Source organism: Saccopteryx leptura, chromosome 8, assembly GCF_036850995.1.
Source record: "Saccopteryx leptura isolate mSacLep1 chromosome 8, mSacLep1_pri_phased_curated, whole genome shotgun sequence".
Taxonomy (NCBI): Eukaryota; Metazoa; Chordata; class Mammalia; order Chiroptera; family Emballonuridae; genus Saccopteryx; species Saccopteryx leptura.
This window is the reverse complement of record NC_089510.1, coordinates 49,016,425-49,037,156: the sequence shown is the minus strand read 5'-3', so window position 1 is coordinate 49,037,156 and position 20,732 is coordinate 49,016,425. Positions and strand designations below refer to the sequence as shown.

General features: G+C 46.2%; 3 protein-coding genes across 5 annotated transcripts in view; 1 reads left to right on the top strand and 2 right to left on the bottom strand.

The window, feature by feature from the left end:
- Positions 1–2,520, top strand: part of COX17 (cytochrome c oxidase copper chaperone COX17) — a 66,253-nt gene extending 63,733 nt beyond the window's left edge. Inside the window, exon 3 of the mRNA XM_066347549.1 lies at positions 2,415–2,520. The gene's annotated coding sequence lies outside the window, so the exon portion shown is untranslated. The remainder of the gene's footprint in view (positions 1–2,414) is intronic.
- The window catches only part of PLA1A (phospholipase A1 member A), a 54,246-nt gene that overhangs the window by 17,317 nt on the left and 16,197 nt on the right, over positions 1–20,732 (bottom strand). The window contains exons 7-11 of one of the 3 annotated variants that reach the window (XM_066347542.1): positions 19,506–19,673; positions 18,041–18,130; positions 14,568–14,676; positions 4,656–4,820; positions 2,733–4,076 (exon numbers count right to left, since the gene is read on the bottom strand). In XM_066347542.1, the coding sequence (XP_066203639.1) occupies positions 3,992–4,076; positions 4,656–4,820; positions 14,568–14,676; positions 18,041–18,130; positions 19,506–19,673 (617 nt within the window). In that variant the 3' untranslated portion in view covers positions 2,733–3,991. Of the gene's footprint in view, positions 1–2,732; positions 4,077–4,655; positions 4,821–10,601; positions 10,905–14,563; positions 14,677–18,040; positions 18,131–19,505; positions 19,674–20,732 lie in introns of those variants that run through there. The other 2 variants (XM_066347543.1, XM_066347544.1) reach the window with 2 other exon arrangements.
- On the bottom strand, positions 6,248–9,016 carry LOC136379940 (melanoma inhibitory activity protein 2-like). The gene is given in 3 exon segments (XM_066347631.1): positions 6,248–6,807; positions 6,809–6,830; positions 6,833–9,016. Coding segments are annotated over 3 exon segments (2,070 nt in total). The 5' UTR covers positions 8,685–9,016; the 3' UTR covers positions 6,248–6,611.

Here is a 20,732-nt window from a genome sequence, read left to right as displayed (position 1 = left end):
TCAGGACATGGAAAATCCCTGACAGGTTGGAGAGACTATAACAATAATGTAATGAAATTGGGTTACATGAAAAGTTAAATCAGCTTCAAACAGAAATCAACTCCACAAGAAAGGAGAGCTGGATTAAAAAGAATACAGATTTTTTCAAGTTGAAGAGTTGTGGTTAACCCTAAAGCAACTCTTGGGCTGAATCAGTGGAGGATTTCATAAAGAACAAGTGAAAGTGTACTCCGTGGGGCAAAGGCTGCACCTGGAACACTAAGCCCAGTCCTGGGACCATGGGGCATTCAAAGTAGAGAGACCAGAGAGAGGAAGTGTCTGGAAATGATGCTTGTATGGCCACTTGAAAGCGGGGGCTGAGTCTTGTTTATCATTATCTTTCATTCTCTATTGGCAGAGTCTTGCACGCAGTAGTGGATCTGACTTATTGACTTGAATTACTTCTGTAGTCATCTCTGTTCATAAAAAGAGATCAGCAAAGGTTGTGAGTGACATGGATGTGGAAGAAACACCCAAACTGCCTCTGCTCTGCCATCAAGCAGAGTTCCTTGTTAGCTTTCCCACACACATTCTGCCTACTTAGCCAGGTTTCCCAGAGTGTGGGCCGTGTACCCCACATGGGCAAGGTGGTTAAAGGAAGCACATAGATCTAGCATTAAATAACTTTAAATCTCATGATGAGATTGCTATTCATGTTTTAATTTCTTTCAACCCACTAATTGCATCTAGAAGAAAGTCCTTGGTATTGATACATGTGACATCTCTCTCATCTTTGCTAGTCTTCCTTTTTAAATAAGGGCAAAATAGGCCTAATGTGTAGAGTTTTCAGCAAGCCACAATATCTCATTGGAAATTCAAACATTGTGGTGTTCACATTGTAGTTATTTTTAGGATTAATTTACGATAAGGGAAACTGGTTTAACATTTTAATGTAATGATCTAACGTTTCTGATGGGAAACAAAATAAACTGAGAGAAAGGCTAAAAACACTTTTGAGTAAGAATGTATTAGCAAAGACATACAGCAAAACTGGAGGTAAGAGGATGGAAAAACAGCAGGCCAGCTCAGGGCATCAGCACCACAAAACATAACCTTGATCACAGAAGCATAACATTATTTACACACATTCAAAAAACCTTTTTCTTTATTTATTGATTTTTATTTTTTTTCCAAAGTATTTTTAATTTATTTTTTTATTTTTTATTTATTTATTCATTTTTTAGAGAGGAGAGGGAGAGACAGAGAGAGAGAGAGAGAGAGAGAGGAGAGACAGAGAGAGAGAAGGGGAGGGAGGAGCTGGAAGCATCAACTCCCATATGTGCCTTGACCAGGCAAGCCCAGGGTTTCGAACTGGCGACCTCAGCATTTCCAGGTCAATGCTTTATCCACTGCACCACCTCAGGTCAGGCTATTTATTGATTTTTAGAGTGAGCACGCGAGAGAAACATCAGCTGGTTGTTCCACTCGTGCATGCCATTATTGTTTGATTCTTGTATGTGCCCTGACTGGGGGTCAAACCTGCAACCTCGGCATGTCTAACCAACTGAGCTCCCTGGCCAGGGCGCATTTACACACATTCGGAAGCAACCAGCAGCAGGGGAAAACTAAGGAAGAACTATGTGTTAAGCAGTGTCGCACAAGATGGCAGCTATGTTACAATAACTAGGAGCTGAGCAAACAGGAAATGCAGCCTAACATAGCTCAACCCAAAGAGCTCCCTAGGGAGGTTCTTGCCGGGAACCTGGGCACGCAAGAGAATAAAGAAAAGAGGGGGTTATGGTTTTGAAACAAAGTGAACTATAAGCCTGAATATTAGGGAACGTGCAGGTTCTTCAGACATGTTATTCTCCTGCTGACTGTGGTAGACAGTGCAAAAAATAAAGCATGTAAGTATTTGTGAAAAATAAGAGAAACGGAACCCCTTTAAAAAATGGAGCTGGAGTTGTCATCCCAAGGAACTAACTTGAATGTCTTATTCCTCAAACCTTTGGAATGTTAAAACTGGACAAAATAACATTTGGATTGGGCCTAAGGCAACATTCCATCCCAAACAACTGTTTGGAAACATAACAAGAAAGAAGACATTATGACTAAAGGACATTCTTTCTTTCTTTCTTTTTTTAGAAAAAAAATTTTTGAAGATTTTATTTATTAATTTTAGAGAAGAGAGACAGAGAGAGGCAGAAAGAGACAGAGGGGGGCAGGGAGGGGGACAAGAAGCATCAACTCCCATATGTGCCTTGTCTGGGCAAACCCAGGATTTTGAACTGGCAACCTCAGTGTTCCAGGTTGACGCTTCATCCACTGCGCCAGGCAGGACATCCTTTCGTATTAGCATCACTGTGTTAGTTTATTTGCATTTACAGAAATTCCTTCTTCCTGTTGATGTATTTTTCCTCTTTCCTTTCTCACAGATACCCTTGCCTTCATCTCCTAATAGGAACATGATTGGAAATTCACCCAGAATCAGTGCTTCCTGAATAGTTTTTTGGATCTCAAATAAATGCTTGTTGCCTCTCACTTTGGCCTTTATTTTTAGGCTAATACTATTCACATTGCATCAGCTGTCCCTTTGGTTGCATTTCCACAGCTTGGCCAAAAGCCAAAGCTATCTTTCCTGGTCACCTGAGTGACTTGGCCCAAATGGAGCAATTGTAGGGTCTTGCTCATATCTGTTGCCTTGCCTTTATTCTAGAGAGTAAATCAGCAAATCAGCAGTTTCCTTTCAAAGCTCATTTCTGTAGGTTTTTATTTTAAAAGTTTTGAACAGATAATTGCACACCATGTTCATAGCAGCATTATTCACAATAGCTAAGAGGCAGAAGCAACCCAAATGTCCACTGAACTAAATAATGATATATGCACACAATGGAATATTAGTCGCCCTTTAAAATGAAGGAAATTCTGACACATGCTACAACCTGTGTAAACATTGAAAAGACTATGCTAAGTGATATAAACCAGTCACAGGGACTAATACACTAGGACTGTACGAGGTGCCTAGAATCGTAGGATGCATAGAGACAGAAAGTAGAATATTGGTTGCCAGGGGCTTGGCAGAGGGCAAGTGGGGACTTATTATTTAATGGGATGATGACCCATCTGGAGATCCATCTGGAGATGGTTCATGGGATGGTTGCACAACAATGTGAATATACGTAAAACCACTGGATTGTTCACTTAAAAAAGAGTACGTGATATTTTAAAGAATTAATTTAAAGGAAACCATTAAGCTTAGAAGAATCCGGGGAGAACCAGGCTGGGGAAAGTGGTGATGGTGTGGGCATACCACCCTGTTTGTTCCCCACCACCACCCACTCATTCTCCGCCTTTCTCTGCCCTGCTTTCCCTCCTGAGCCACAGCACTGTGCCTCCTGCCTTCCAGCTTCCTGTTGTAAGCACTCAATGGGGAGCACTGGCAGGAGAATGAGGGAGGAAAGAAGAGTGAGGTTGGAGACTCTTTCCCTGGTTCCCTCCTCACAGTATTGCTGCCCAGTGACTGTGTCCCTTGACTGAAGGTCCCAGAGTCCACAGTGGCTTCGGTTCTGGTGCTCCTTCCTCTCCTGTTCCAAGCACTTCTTTCCAATTGTTATTTTAATACAGAGAATTCATTATCTACTGTTTCCCCTCATGCCACAGACTATAAGTCACATTTTTTCCTATGTAACAGAATTCCATTCCAATACAATAATAAATTATTAAGATATTCCGTGGAGTTTTATTTTTGATTTTGAATTCTGGATACAGATGTCCAAGGATGTAGAGTAACTGTTCTTAAGTGGAGTAGCAAAGCTGAACTGATAGCTATGTAAGGATCTTCAACTTGGCAATGGAGATAAAGCCCTGTAAAATTAGCTATCTTTCCCTTCTAAGGTGAGAATTATGGGGAAAGTAACCAGGAGTTTTGCCTTCTTTCTTAGTAGTAATGGCCTAGGATAAATTGAATCCCCCACCTTGAGATTCAGGAAGATGTGTCCTGCCCAGGCTTATACTATACACACGTAATTTTCAGGTCACGACAAACAGTCACATCTGCTTGTAAGGTCACTGGCTCAGGTAAGCAGACTGTCTTTTTACTGCAAGAGAAGAGCAACAAGAGGGTATGTGCTGAGGGCAGTTTCCTTTAGGTCAGGAAGGAGTGCTAGGGGCTCTTGTGTTTTCATGATGTTAGGCGAAGGAAGTCTACAGTCGTCTACTACAGGAGCCTACTGTCCTCCAAAGGTCCAGGATGGTAGGACTAACAATATAAAGGTCTGGTTTCTAGCAGGGTAAGGGGGATAGAGAGTCTCAATCCACAACCGTGAAACCAGTGGACACTAAGGAGGAGGAAAAATTCAATTGGAAAATCTTTGTTCCAGTGAAATTTCATATAGAAACCAAATAAAACGTATCTCAATAGGTAGATAGACAGACAGGTAAAATGGGTTTCTTATATTGAAGCGAGAATGAGGACTTAGAGTTCACCATCTTTGGCTTTCTAACATTCCCAGCCCAGGTGGTCCAGCAAGAGTATTAGGAAAACCCTGGTTGTTGTCATCTCTGCATCAGAGAAGCTAATCATTCATGAGGAGATGGAACCTTGACAACATCACAACCAACTAAGGTCAGAATTGGTCCTTATGGGTGTGTCTGGGTGAGGTGGGTACTGGGCTTACTTGTCATTGACAGGCAAAGGAGCAGTGCAGAACTTCCCAACAATGGTGTTCCGGTCTTTTCCCCAAATCCGGTGGGAAGCCTGAAGCTTGAGATTCACTTGGTGTATCTCACACTGAGGGTTGGAGTGAGCTAGGACTCCTCTCCCCTGCAGTTGCTGTTTAGGTCTGCAAGGGAAAGGAAGAGTAAGTTATGTAGCATTTTTGGCCTTTGCTTCTCTTTGGCCCCTGCGGGACTCTGCTGATAGCACCAGTTAGCCTTCATACACAAGAGCTAGTGCCTTGAAGGTAGTGACCATGGTCCTTTGTTTCAACCCAACCAACCCCTCTGCCCACATACCCACAGCTTTGAACATGACTCAGAAAATATAGTATGTCTGTAAAGTCATGGTGCACTTTTGACGGTCACAGGAAAGCAACAAAAGACGATAGAAATGTGAAATCTGCACCAAATAAAAGGAAAACCCTCCCAGTTTCTGTAGGATGATGTGGCAGCATGCGCAGATGATGACGTAACACCTTGTATACAGCGGAGCAGCCCACAGCCATGCCAGTCGGGATGTGGACGGTACAGAGGAAAGTTCAGTGTGTTCTGTGGCTTGCTAAATTTGAATCCATGACCAAAGTGCAACGTGAATATTGGCGCATTTATAAGGAAGCTCCACCACATAGGAATAATATTACTCGGTGGGATAAGCAGTTGAAGGAAACCGGCAGTTTGGTGGAGAAACCCTGTTCTGGTAGGCCATCAGTCAGTGACGAGTCTGTAGAGGCTATACGGGATAGCTACCTAAGGAGCCCTAAAAACTGTGCGTGAGCCCACATTGAACTGCACTGAATAGATATGAAACTGAGAGTGTTTTCCTTTTATTTGGTGCAGATTTCACATTTCTATTTTCTTTTGTTGCTTTCCTGTGACCGGTCAAAAGTTCACCATGACCTCATGGACACAACTGTATTTGTTGATTTTTTTAAAAGTAAAAAAGTGGACACTACAGCAAAATAGTAGATCCTGGATTTTCACATCTGGGAAAATGTCCCTCATTCTTAGATTTCTAGTTGGAAAACATACTCACTTTTAGAAGCACTAACCTTAAGTAGAGTTCTCTTTTAGGGCATTTAGATAAAAAGATTTTGTATGAGTCGTCTCTATTTTTTTAAATGAAAAAATCTAGCTGATTTTATTATTTATTTTATTTTATTTTATTTACAGAGACAGAGAGAGTCAGAGAGAGGGATAGATAGGGACAGACAGGAACAGAGAGATGAGAAGCATCAATCATCAGTTTTTCATTGCGACACCTTAGTTGTTCACTGATTGCTTTCTCATATGTGCCTTGACCGTGGGCCTTCAGCAGACCGAGTGACCCGTTGCTCGAGCCAGCGACCTTCAGTCCATGCTGGTGAGCTTTTTGCTCAAAACAGATGAGCCCGCACTCAAACTGGCAACCTCGGGGTCTCGAACCTGGGTCTTTCCGCATCCTGGTCTGACGCTATCCACTGTGCCACCGCCTGGTCAGGCTGATTTTATTATTAATGCCAAACAAGTCTTTAAATCAATTATAATTTATTTAATTAAGCATGAAGTTATTTGCACATTTGTCTACAACAAATACATTCTTTCATAAAGACACAGCCTTTGGAGTTAAAACATCCCCAACTACAAGATTACATATAGGAAACTCCCATTATTGTTTATGTGATAGTGGACTCATTAATCAAATTAAAATAATTTCATAAGCTTCATATTTAAATCATCTTTTTTTACAAAATACCACTCTGAGAATGTAATCCCATTAAACTCCATTTGAGCGTAACTATAATCACTTAAGTAACAGCTGTTACAGAAATTAAAAATAAAGAGAAATCAAAATTAATTTTGAAGAGAGACCAAAAATATTGTCAAATTTCTTGAGGTTCTGGATATTCATTCAGTAGTAGGCTCATTTGAAGGCAGAATCAACCCTGATGGGAACTCACTGCTACTTTCAGGATGAGGGGGTCAGGGGAAAATCTGGCTGTTGGGGGAAGATAATAAGGGAAAGCTCTTGGTGAATAAACATTTCTCTTTACAAATGGAGGAGGTGGTGTACCGTGAAAGTTCCCTGGAAGAAAATAATAGGGAGCTCCCCACAAGCTTCCAGGAGGTGGAGGAAAAAGGAGGACCTCTTCTCACAGGCCCCTTGCATCCATTGAAAACAATGGGCCTCTGATTGGAGGAACGAAGCCAGGGCCAGCTGCTCCACTTCTGGTGGGGAGAGATTTATCAGGCCCATTCATATAACCAGGAACTTCTTTGCTACCACTTCTACTGGATTCCATTTCTGAAGATGTTGGCCCATCTGCTTTACTCAGCGACAGCATATTAAAACTTCTGAGGGCTGCCAGTCCAGATAGTCTACCACTGTTGGAATAAAATCTCTCTTGCCTTTGTGGAAGAAGAGCTGTGTCAGGATAAGGTTGGCCTGACAGCGAAATCCTCCTCCTCCTCTTATCCTGTTCCCAAGGAGGTGAAAGGGACTCAGTGTCAGAAGGCTCCCTGGGAGGATCAGTTAACTCATCACAACTTGATTTAGTAGTCTGATTATCCAGAGGATTCCCTGGGTCTCTTGAGCCTCTTCCTCCTCCCCCAGGAAGCAAAGGTGAATATCTGAGTGGGCCCTCTAACAAAACTGGAGGGGAGAAATAAGCTTTTTTTTCAGATGAAGGTAGACCCAGTATTAAGGGATTGTATGGGGAATGCTGTCTGCTAAATGTTGTATTTGGAATATTAAGTGCATAAGGATCTTTTTCTAAAAGTTTAAATTTAAACTCTATTTCAGTTAATTTTTGCCTGAGGTAAGAATTTTCTTTTTTTAAATCATTGATGTTTCTTTCAGCAGTTTGAGCTGCCAACCAATTATCATGTGCTTTCTTCTCATGGAAAATAATCTGCCCTTGATAAGAATGAATGGTTCTCTCCAATTCTACTTCAAGATCTTTGGCTCGCTTTCGATAGGTTTCTAGCTCTTCAGCTGTGTGGCTGATCTTTCCATCTGCTTTAGAAAGTGTCTTCTCTTTCTCTAACTGGTTATTTTCTTCTGTCAACTTCCTGTTAAATATCATCTTATTTTCTTGATACAGTTCAGCTGTTACTTTCAGTTTGTGCTGAAGTTTCTGATTCTCACTTTCAAGGTGTTCATTTTCCCACTGCAAAGATGCTTGCTCAGTCTGAAGATTTTTAATACACTCTGTAAGCTCTTCCCTTGTTTTATCCACTTCAGTTAATTTAGTGTATATTTGGTTTCTTTCTCCTTCTAGGGTTTTTAAAGAAGCCTTTAACTTAGCTGCATGAATCAGCTTCTTTTTATTATCTAAGAGTGTACCATTTTCAGAATCAGTCTTCATTTCCAATTCCAAGTTATCTTGTGTTAAGTCTTCTCCAAGCACAGCAGCCCAATCTTGCATCTTTAACAAGTGTTCGGTCAGAGATTTGATCTCATTTTCTTCATCACACAGAATTTGTTTTGCACATACATTTGAATCTTCAAATGTTATTTTCTGTTTATTAAGTTCACTTGCTTGTTCTTTCCATTCTTCAGCTTCTTGTGATAGCTGTTTCTGGCTTTCCTGAAGTTGGGAATTTTCACTCAAAGCATCTTTTCCAGCTACCATAAGTAGGTCTTCATTCATTTGAAATATTTTGAAGGTTGTTTTGGCTTCAGCTATTTGTGATTTCAGTGATTTTGATTCATCTTCTAAAGACTGTATCCTTTTAGAAATATCCACCATGGAGTGTTCTTGTTCCGACTGCTCTTTCTTTAACCTTTTTCCTAGAAAGAGGATTTCATCCTCTAACTCAGATTTGGAACTGTTCGGCTTTCCACAGATTGCCTCCAGACGCTGCGCTTCTGTTGTCTCCTCAGAGCTGGAATCCGTGGATAGCTCTAAGCCTTCTTGCTCTTTTTGTAGGAGGCTAAAATTTTCAAGTAGTTTACATTTTTCTTCAACTAGTTTAGAAAGTTCTACAGCAAGCCTTTTTTCTTTCCACATCAAGGTGGCTTCTAATCAATCGAAAACTTATCCCCAAAAGAAAAATACAGCAAGAAAACCCAACAATAGTGGCACAGATCAGCAACTGTCCCTGGAAAACCCTAGGAATTAGGATCCTTTCTCATATCTTCAGGGAATGCTGCCACAACTTGCGTAAGTTTCCAGGACCAGCCTCACGGGGGCCGAGGGGCTGGGCTCCATCACGGCGCCAGCGCTGCCGCGGACACCGCAGCCCCAGCCAGGGCGCGGCTGAGCCACAACCAACGGCGCGACCCCCACCCAGCGGTCGCACCGCGCCACCGGCCCGAACGCTGCGGCGCTGCGAGCGGGGGCTCGAGCGAAGCCCACGCGTCCCCGCGGCTCGCTGGGGCGCCTCGGCCCCTGTGTTAGGCTGTGCGCCCAGGTGACCCGGAAGCCCACGCTGGTCCCGCGAGAGGCAGCGACTTGCCCTCTCCCGGATTTGGTTCCGGGGTTGGGAGGCGGGGACGCGGGGACGCGGGAAATTTCCCGTCCTCCCTTGCGGGAGGGTCGTGGGCTTCCTGGGGGCGCACCCAGCCGGCGAAGCCGCTCGCCCTGGGTGCCCGGAGCTCGGGGCTGAGAACGTCGGCCTCAGGCTCTGCACCGGGTTCGGGCCGCTCAGCCCAAAGGGCGAGGGCTTTGGACCAGGACTCGCACCCCCACCCCATACGGTGGCCGGTGGCCGGGGTGGCAGTGAGGCTTCCCCTGCAGGTGCCCGGGCGCAGAGAGGCGGATTGAACACGGTGCCCTCCACCCATCACCCACCCGGCCGGCCCGGCCCAGGGAGCGGCGTCCACCCCGCCCCAGTCCGCAGCGAGGGCCTCTGTGCACTCCCACCCGAACCCTGACGGCGTCCTGCCCGTGGGACACTGTCTGTCCAGAGTACCCGCCCCACCTCATTCCGGTTACAAGTGAGAGCGCGACTCTATTTTAGATTGACTATGAGTGTGTGGATGGAAACAAACAGCAAACATTAGGTCCTGAAGCCAGACAGAGCTGCGGTGGAATCCAGGTTTTGTCTCTTCCCGGCTGTTACAGCCCTAGGTGTAAACCAGGGGTCCCCAAACTTTTTACACAGGGGTCCAGTTCACTGTCCCTCAGATCGTTGGAGGGCTGGACTATAAAAAAACTATGAACAAATCCCTAGGCACACAGCACATATCTTATTTTAAAGTAAAAAAAAAACAAAATGGAAATACAATATTTAAAATAAAGAACAAGTAAATTTAAATCAACAAACTGACCAGTATTTCGATGGGAACTATGCTCCTCTCACTGACCACCAATAAAAGAGGTGCCCCTTCCAGAAATGCGGCAGGGGCCAGATAAATGGCCTCAGGGGGCCGCATGCGGCCCATGGGCCATAGTTTGGGGACCCCTGGTGTAAACCTTCCCCTCTGATTCCCCTCTGGTTTGCAAGATTCAGGCACCACTTTGGACTCCTGTCCTGAGACAAGGATGAAGGGAAGAGTATGAACTGATCAAACCCAAAGAGGAACCCTAGACAAAAGCAAGACTCAGTGTGGAGAAAAGAGGCCTGTCAGGCTGGACAAGCATGGCACAGACCAGGACCACCTCACAGAGCCTTGAGGGCATTCCAGATTTGCCTCCTGTGCCCTGGTCGGGGTTGCCTTTCCCGCCCTTTCTGGGCTCATAGGCCACAGGGACTGCCCTATGGTCTGGGCATGACTCAACCAGCATGATTTCATTTTCCTTTCTGGTCTCTGCAGTGATGAAATGTCTTCTTTATGTATTTTTTAACCCAGTGTTAGTCATTTAGTTTGATTTTTCCTTTTGAGGAAGATCCTTTGTATAAAAGCTGTTCCTTTTATTGTACATGTCAGAAGTGTTTTGAAATATTTCCGAATAAGAAGTGTTCATTATAAGAGCTTGCTTGGAGGGAGGAGCTCGCACACTAGGGATACGCAGGATGCTGTGAGCGGCCTGGGGGCTTTGCCTGGGTAGGTTTCTAAGTAAAGGGAAATTTGGGGGTTTCACAAGAAAGGAGGGGAACGACTGCCCACAAACTCACTACACTCCCCCTTTTTTCAATTTCTGTTCCACAAGGAAAAAAACAAGAAGAAGAAATGGAAGGTAATCATGTTCTGAGATCCTTCTTCAAAAGAGTAATACCAATCTTGGAAAAGGGAAGGACTCTGTGGATGCCCATTCCAATCATTCAGGGAGCCTTTAAAAGGATCGCTGTTGGAATATAATTAATAATATTGTAATATCTATTTGCAGTGTCAGATGAGTACTAGATTTATTATGGTGAGCACTTTGTAAGTTTTAGAAATGTCAAATCACTGGGTTTCACACCTGAAACTAATATGATATTTGTATGTACAACAACTGTAATTGAAAAATAAGAAGTTTGTTTTGTTTTTTTGAAAAAGTGTAGCTGCCCTGGCAGGCTGGCTCAACTCAGAGCATTGGCCTGGGATGTGGAAGTCCAGGGTTCAATTCCCGGTCAGGGCACACAAGAGAAGCAACCATCTGCTTCTCCAACCCTCCACCTTCTCTCTCTCCCACTCTCTTCCCTTCCCATAGTCGTGGTTCGAATGGTTCGAGCAAGTTGGCCCCGGGCCCTAAGGATGGCTCCAAGGCCTCATCTCAGGCACTGAAATAGCTTGGTTACCAAGCAACAGAGCAGCAGCTCCAGGTGGGCAGAGCATCCCCCAGTAGGGGGCTTGCTGGGTGGATCCTGGTTGGGAGGGGGCATGTGGGAACCTGTCTGTCTGCCTTCCCACCTCTCAATTAAAAAAGAAAGAAAGAAAAGTGTAGCTGTTGAGGCAAAGCCCAGAGATTTTGCCTCAACAAAATCTTAGGGCTTAATGGCAGTAATTTTCAAAGCTCTCCAGGTGATTCTAATGTGCAGACAGGGTTGTGTGTCCTTGTCATGATTCCTGCCAGTGGCGGCTCAATTACCAATGAGCTGGAGAGGTGATGAAAACAGCCTTCTAGAAGAAACACACCCTTAGAGTAATCTGAAGAAAAGTATTTAGCTACAATCTGCAGAGCTCTGGTAAGCACCTGAAGGTCAGGTTGAGGTCCCGACTGCCTGCCATGTTCACTGTGTGGCCTGGTGTCCAGGAACCCAGGCTGGTGACAGGGCGTTTGGGAGCCGAGAAGTAATCTCCTTCCAGCAGAGACTTGTCTTCCTTGATAACACAGTTCATGTGCAGCCCTGAAGCCTGAGAAATGTTCCCAAACCGAAATCTGATCCGGTCACACCCTGTTTAAAACTCCCAGTGGCTCTCCAGGATAAAACCCCAAATCTCTAACCTTTTCCTTCAATATCCTGCTTGTGTAGCCCTGACTTGCCCCTCCAGCCTCCTCTCCATGGGCCTCACCCTCTTGCTGTCCCCTCTCAGTGTCACCTTCTCACTAAACCCTGACCAGGGCAACTCCTTAGAATCCTTAAATCTCCACTCAAATATCATTTCTTCACACTTGGCCAGGTGCTGTTGTGATAAGATGCCAAGGAATTGCAAAAATTGTTAACATTAGTATTTATATTTTAAAAGGAAGAGTTAGGCCCCCTTACCCCTCCTCTCTGAAAAGAAAAAAAAAAAACCCAGAGAAAGAGATTAAAGGGGCAAAAGTTAGTTAGTAACTGATCATAGTTCTCTGGAAGGATAAAACTTATCTGGAAACTCCCTCTTCCCCTTCCTTAAGATCCTTTAGAAGACAATGTATACATACCTTACTTAACAATTCCTACACTGATTCTAACTCTTCCTCCCCTCCTGGAGTCCTGAGAGTGATGTATATACTTCTAGACAAAGGGATCACGAGCCCACTCCCCTTGCTTGAAAAACCTGCATTCTGTAACATTTTATATGCTTTCTAATAATCATCCCTCTTGGAATCCTCTATATGTATAAAAACTTGTAAACTAAACAAGCGGGGACTAGCTTATTAGATTTCCTAATAAACTATTCCCAACACTTTTAGCAAAGGTAATTTCATTTAGCTTCTCTCCTTATCCTAAGCTGTTTTTCTGTGGCGATAGGGATGGGAGGTACACACTAGAAGATTTGGGAATGTCTTTGTCCGGTATGTAAAACAATTATCACTACTGTGTTATCTTGTGGTCTTGATGTGTAAGAATGCTTTTTCCGGCCCTGGCCGGTTGGCTCAGTGGTAGAGCATCGGCCTGGCGTGCAGGAGTCCTGGGTTCGATTCCCGTCCAGGGCACACAGGAGAGGCGCCCATCTGCTTCTCCACCCGTCCCCCTCTCCTTCCTCTCTGTCTCTCTCTTCCCCTCCTGCAGCCAAGGTTCCATTGGAGCAAGGTTGGTCTGGGCACTGAGGATGGCTCTATGACCTCTGCCTCAGGCGCCAGAATGGCTCTGGTTGCAACAGAGCAACACCACAGATGGGCAGAGCATCGCCCCCTGGTGGGCATGCCGGGTGGATCCCTGTCAGGCACATGTGGGAGTCTTGTCTGCCTCCTTGTTTCCAACTTCAGAAAAATAAAAAAATAAAAAAATGCTTTTTCCTTTTAATAGATCCTATAGATAGATGTTGTAAGCTTGTTAGTAATTGACTATTGTACCATGCTCCCTCCTTACCCACTCCAACCAGTGCGTGATTTTGTATAAGAGTATAAAAGAAGGTCTAGAACGGTAAGAGGGTCTACATGATTTGGGATTGTGCCCCATGTAGCTAGCTGGTTAATTAATAAACTCCTCAAAAGTTCATTTGGACTTGGCGTCTCTATGTAACCCGTGGATTAAGGTACAGTACTTTATAACATGTTCTCATAAGACCTGCCACCGTTGACAACTGTACACTTCCGTGTGTGCACCCTGGTCATTTTCCTGCGTGTGTTCCGTCTGTTCTCCTGCAAACCGCATTTCTCAGGCTCCGCTGCCCGCAGGCTCCAGGGAGAAGTGGGCTCTGTTCTGTGCTCTGCCAGCACTGCCTGGGGTTGTGTGCCCCCTCCCCCGGGGTGGGAGTGGCTGCCCTCTGGCTGACTTCCGCATTGCCTCCCCATCCTCTTGGGTTTTCAGCTCTCCCAACACATTTGTCATTAGTCCCCTGTCTTACATTCCTTCTATCGGGCACCTGGCTGGGCCTGGTTTCCAGACTGACCCCTGCCTGAGATGCTGATTTATCTGACTGGTCTCTGTCCTACCGGTTTGTGAGTAACCAGCCCATTGCTTTCTGAAGAAGCATGCACTACGAGTTCCTTTCCCCTGCCTGGCTTGTGCTGCCCCCAGTTGAAGTCCTCTGCCCCGTCTTGAGCCTGGTCCCAACCAGCTGCTAGGCCCTAGTGTGGCAACACGGGAAGGAGGTGCTCAGCCCTAGTTCCAGGGTCTGGCGCCACAGCGTCAAGGCCGCTGCCCCTCTCCTTGCCTTTATGTGCCAGCTGACACTCTGCCTGCAGTTCTGTTCCGCTAGCTCACACCATACTGCTCCCTCACCCCAAAGTCGGTGCTACCCAGGCTCTGGCCAGCCCTTCCTACTTGCAGCCATCCTGAGGCCCCCTCCTGGGTTCCTGAGCACTGTTTCCTGTCAGGGAAATAATTCTATGTTTTCACCACCTGGTGGGACACCTCATCACTGTCGCCTGCCTGTCTCATCTGCTCTTGTCTGAATACACTATGCTTGGACCCAACACTGACCGTGAACCTGGGACAGACGCCCCATATGTGTCTGTGGGTACATCTGTGGTAGATTCTGCCCTCACCTCCAGCCCTAGTCCTGTCGGCTCGGCTCATTCATCAGTGATGACACAGTGCCTGTGTGTGTGTGTGTGTGTGTGTGTGCGCGCGCGCACGCGCGTGTGTGTGCGCGCACGTGTGTGTAAAATAAAACTATGTCCTAAGGAGAGAGGCCGGCCCTGAGGGACACTTACATGGTGATCTTGACTGAGAAGGTGTCGTTGCTGCTAAAGAAGGTGACCACAATGTTGTTGTCCCTGTTTCTTGGCTCCAACAAGTAAAACTCCACAAGGCTGTGATGCACTAGGAAACCAAAGCAGAGCAGACAACTGAGCCAGCGGCTGGGGGTGCGGTGCCCAAACAGCCCCCGAGAGAGAGCAGCAGTGTGGTTAGGAGTCTCTGCTCTGCCACTTAGTACCTGTGTGGCCTGGAGCAGATTACCTGTCATTGCAGATCCTCAGCTTCTTCAAGAGTAAATGGGGGGAAATAAAAATGGATACCTCACAGGTCTCAGTGAGAATTAAATGAGTTACCACATATAAAGTCCTTAGTGCCTTTGCCTCTAAGAAGCATTCAATACATGTTTGTTTTTATTACTTGTTATGTTAGAATGTCCCACTCCTCCCTGTTTGGTGACAATATCTCAGTAGTGTGACTTTGGAAAGAACCAAAAAGGATCTCTATTTTACTAAATAATTAAATCACAAATAGAGTAATGCCGCTCCCCCGCCCCACCATACACACAGTGTCAGGGGACTCACTCGTGTGCAGATGGCTGTTTCTCTCCCTGTGGCAGAGGGGTGCCTCTGTGGCACCTCCACCCTCCCAAGCAGCATGGCGCTCCCAGAGCTGGTGTCATCGACATGGACTGGGGGAGCAGCCTGACTCTCAGCAACACCCTGGAGCCTGCTGGCCCTCCGGCAAGAAGGTTTAAGGAGTACAGCCTTTCTAAAACCCCATCTTTTCCTTACTAAGGGGTAGACCTAGCTGGTGACACTTTGCAGTAACTTTGGTCTTGGAGCATCTTCACAGACTCCTTGGTGACTGAGATGTAGCTGGGGAAGCAATCCTTCCCCTTCCCCTACCTGTGGTCCCTCTGGGCTCATGGGGTTAGTCACAGAACTCAGGACAGATGCTAAGACGCCAAGATCTCACTCACCAGAAGAAAGGAGAGCCATACACGTCTCTCCCCAGTGTCACACCCCTTCCATCCCTCTTTCTCATTTGTTTACTACGGGATGTAGATTGTCATGGTGACGGACAAGGTTGAACTGAAGGGGATCATTGTAATTTTTTTAAAGGCTAACTTACATGAGCTTTAGGAATTTAATTCTCTGGGCTGAGTTTGATATATTACATCACTTCTTCTTTGCCAGAAGGGATCACTGGTTAAGAAAGTTTCCTAAGGTTCTGCTTCTCCTTTCTCTGTATTCTGTGGAAGCCCCAGGAAGACCAGGTCTGCAAATGTGGGGTCAGTGGGAACTGTAGTGCAACCCAGTTTGCACAGGAGCATGACATGGGAAGCAGCACACAGAGCCCTGCACAGATGGTCAAGAGACCAGAATCCAAGGCCCCACTCTGCTGATTACCTGCTGTGTGGCCTTGTCTAAGTCACTGAACCTCTCGTGCCTCAGTTCTTTCATCTGTAAACAATAACCCTGGCATCATCTCATAGACCATGGTAAGAATTAAACGAGGTGATAGAGAAAAGGTGCTTTGTGTGAAATATTTGGAGACAATTCTCTGCCCTGCTGGGGCATGCTTGGCAGGGGTACAGGGTGACCCCGTCCTGGTAAGCACTGTGGAGGATCAGCCCAATGCCATGGCCTGGCAGTGGGTGAGAACGGGGAGCTGCCAGCTACCAACACCATCTGAACCACCAGGAAGTGCTGGACCCGTGGCACAGACCCTGGGGCGGAAGGTCCCAGCTGGAAAGCTCAGACAGAGCCTCAAAGCATAGGCAAACAGGAGTTCACGCTGGCTGCTTTTGCACAGACAGGACCATGCTTCTGGGGGCGTGGGGAGGGTGTCTCACAACAAATATAAAACAAAAATCTATGGCTACATGAATCTGCCTCAGCAGGGACCTTAAAATGCCTGTAGTCAAGTGCTCGCCAGGCACCCTGTACTTCTAGCTGCGCAGAGGGAGGAGCCAAGCCGGTTCAGGGGGCCCCAAGCTGGCAGGAGGGAGCCGGAACTAGACTGGATGTTAGCTCCCCACAGCGCTGCCTCCACGCCTGGACAAAGCATCCGCCTTTGGGCTGACCTCCAAGCGGTGGGGCACAGCCGAGTAACCGGGAAATACGACTGTCAAGAGCAGGTCTCAGAAGTTGAGCGAAGCAGCAGTGTGCGGGCAGGGGTGGCATGAGAAGAGTTATAGATTTTGGAGTCAGGAGGCCTGGAGTTGAATCCAGACTTTTCCGCCTAGTTGGGTAGCCTTGGAAATGTCTTGGAGCTTCCCTTCTTTACTCACACCTACCTCTCAGAGTTGGTTTATCGAGGGAGCTGATCTATGTGAAAAGCCCACAGTGTTCCTAAGAGGTTACCATGGAGTTGGAATCACCTGCCTCTAGTTTCTCAAGGTCTCTGATTGATAAACGGAAGGGAATTACGAACTATTGGGTTCCAGCCACTGTACTCGTGACTTCTTGTATACTATTTTACTTTATCCGCACAATTGGTTCTTTGAAATAGGTACTATTATTGTTCCCATTTTCTACATAAGGATATAGAAGTTCAGAAAGGTTAAGTCACTTGCCCCTGATCACACAGCTGGTGAGTAGAGAAACTGAGATTTACATCCTGGTCTATGTGAACATGGCATCTGAGCTTCGAGCTCCCTACCACATGGCACCAGGCCTTCTACTACCAGGAAAGTAGGCCACAAAGATCCCCCTACCAGCCAGACACAAGTTGATCAGAAAAGCAGTTAGAATTAGCATAGCCATATAATTTATCATCCTAACCAGCATACTCTGTTCTGTTCACACGTAAACCAGACAGGATCCCAGGATAACAAGCATAAACCAGGAAATAGAGTCAGCCTAGTTAAGATGAAAATAGCATAGGGCAAGATGATGGTTCAGCCGTAATGTAGGTCATAGATTCTAAGACACACTTTCCTCTCACATTTAACTTCTTTATAAATCACTGGCACCTCAGCTGCAGGGAAATGCAGTGGTTAGAAGCCACACTGAACAGTGGGAATATGTGAAGGGAAGGGAGGCAGAGAGTGAGGTTCTGTATTCTCCAGGGACCCCGACCTGGGAGGGCTGCCAGGGTGGGAGACATAGGATGGCACCAAAGAGGATGTAAACAAGTATTCAGGAAGGAGAAAACCAGAGGCACACTCAGATGTCATTCCAGAGAGAGCCCACACTGGAGGGCAGATTCTATGAGGCTGAGGAAGAACTAGGATCAGTATATAGGCTGGACGATCCTCTCAAGTCTTCATTCTTAATTGAGCGAGTTGGACTAGCTCTGAAAGTTCTGGTTCTATTTGAGACCAGTGGTGGCTGTGCCCCACCTCTCCCAGGATATCTTCATCCCAGTCCCCCACCTCCCACCATTGCTCCCATGGTGGGCTGCTCATAGCTCAAGCCGGAACCCTGAACCCTGCTGGACTGCACACTGGTCTGGCTCAGCTATGCATTTCCCCTCAACTCACCACAGTACGGAGCCCGGGAACTGGTCAGGAGGTAGACTCTCACTTCCTTGGGAAGTGGCTCTATCTTGACGCCACCTTGTTCCACCAGCCCTGGAAGTCAAGAAGCAAAGACAGCAGAACCCTGAGATGGCCATTTCAGGGTCCATGGCTCCCAGTCACATATTGATTAAATTCATGCACCCATTCATTCTACACTGCACTGTGTCCCCTATGGTGAGTCTCAGCATACACCAACTCAGTCCAGCCAGGAATAAACACACAAGTGAACAGAAAGTCCATTCTTCAGATCACCTGGCCCATTCTCAGGAGGTATTTCTAAGCAATCTGAAATTATGTCTCCAACTTGCAAAACAATCTGCATGACAGTTATTTGATGGCATTTATCTCCTGTATAGTGGAAGTATAGGAAGGGTTTGATTTGATCAGTGGTTGACAAGTTGGGAAATGCATTCTGGTCAGAAAGTACAATTTGGGCAAAGGCACAAAATATAAGGAAACATGAAATGCCCTTGGGAGTACAAGTAGTTAGTGAGCGTCCCTGGGTGTTCAGTGACAGTTACGATGGAGTGAGAGATTAGGCAGGGCACTGTGTGAAGTGGTTGTGACAGCCAGTCTGTCACATCTGGGGGAAATCGTGACAATTATGCCCAATGAGTAGGAAGTAATGTGGATTTGCTTTATTGTGGGATGCTAGCCCTACTTGACCATTTTGTCAGACTGAAGCCCATTGCATTCACGTAAGCAATGACAGGCGGCTCTAGCTGAGTGGCAGCCAGGGGTGCGAAGTGGGAGAGAGAGGGAGGGGAAGCAACCACTTACATTTCCCAGAATTTTTCCTGAAGCCCTTCACCCTGCATAACCCCAAGATGTTCCTAGCAATGGTCTGCACAGGTTTTGACCCCAGGTCCCTCAGCCTTCCCTGAGCCCTTCTCCTCAGACTGGCCTGGTTCGTCCAAGAACGTGCCCAAGCCCGCTAGTCAGTAGGCACCCCTCCAGCTGGCAGGTGGTCACCACAGCCTCACACCTTTAAAGTGGGCCCTGTGGGCCACTCTAGGGGACTGCCCCACAACACCTTGATTTAGGGATTATCAGGAGTTCAAGAATGGCTGGTCCAACTAAAAAGCCTTATGTCAAGCATTCAGGTTGCAAGTGGGGTCATGGGCTCTGGACTTGACCAGTGTTACTGGAGCGTGTCCTGAGGCTGGGTCTGCAGGGGAGGAGCTGTGTGAAGGGTATGTGCAGGGTGAGGGGGGCATCAGGAAGCAGTACAGACAGTGAGAGGTGGGACACCGAGGGTGAAACGCGACCTTCCAGGTTGGAACGGGCTGAATACCTGATCAGTTAAATTTTCTTTATCCCAGTTAGGTAGATTTCTAGACCATAAAAGACCAGGACTTAGAGGTGGCAACCAGCAAGACTTGAACTGCCCTCAAATTGTCAGAGGAAGCAGAGGGATAGCTCTCACCGATCCGGGGACAGGAGAGCAGGAAAGGGTCAAAACAATCCAGGCAGTGGCCAGCGAGGAAGGCCTTGTAGCTGGCGCACGGAAAGGCCATCAGAGGACAGGACTTTTCCAGGGCGCTGATGTAGAGGTACACAGCCCTCATGTGATCACAGATCAGGTAACTGTAGCCTGAAGGGGGAAACACAACCAAAAGTTCAGTTAAAAGCAAAAAGAAACTCCTTCATGCTGCTTACCATAACTATTTTGAATTTCATACCCCAGCAAGCTATAGATACACCTAGGATATCCCCTGAGCCACACTGAGAGAATCTGAGTAGACGTCGTTACTGCATTCTTTCTTTTCCTATTTCTAAAAATACCTATCCTTCATCTATGAAGAAAATAGCTGAATTTGAGACCCATTCTTCCGTGATCATGTTAATTCTCTTTCGGACCCCATTTCTCAAATTGGATATATGTCTGCACATTTTTCCTTCTTCATCATTGTTCACACAACCAATTTTTTTTTTACAAAAAAAAATTTTTGCAACCTCATTATACCCAGCCCATCAAGGAGACAGTTAAAGAAGTCAGCAGCAAGCAAGTTCCTAGTCAGCCTCCGAGAGCCGATGTGCTGGCGTTCACCTGCCCAAACGACTGATGCGGTCAATTTGCCAAATGTCCCAATTTAACAAAAACTTGCTTTGCTTGTTATTGTTTTTGTTTACTATTTAAAAATTTTCAATAACTCACGTTGGGTGAATTGGCGGGGACAAAGAGGACTGCAGTGAGCCACACTCCAGGGTTTGGCATCTTCAGTTCCCCCCTTTGCCTTATGACAACCCCACCCCCAACTCTGAAATCAGCAACCTCATCTGAGCTGTGTTGATCCCCGCCTCCCCCCCCCCCCGTCTCCCCCCCATCCCCCCCACTCCCCCCCCCCGCCTCCCCCCCATCCCCCCCCACTCCCACCCCCGCCTCGGTTGGGACACTCCCTGGCCAAGCTCCTTCTAGCTGCTACAGAGAGCTGGAAGACACAAACTAAACCCTTTCAAATTGTGTTATGGAGAAAGAATGAGAAGTAGCCAATTAAAAGCCACAGAAATTGTTCAAAAGTCATTAAAACCACACTGTCTCAACTGATCAAAATTGCTAGAAAACCTATAAATTGTTAAAAGGAACATGTTTTTAGAAAATCAGTAAATTTGGTAAATTTGATTAGTGGTTATTCAATACAATTGTCGAAAG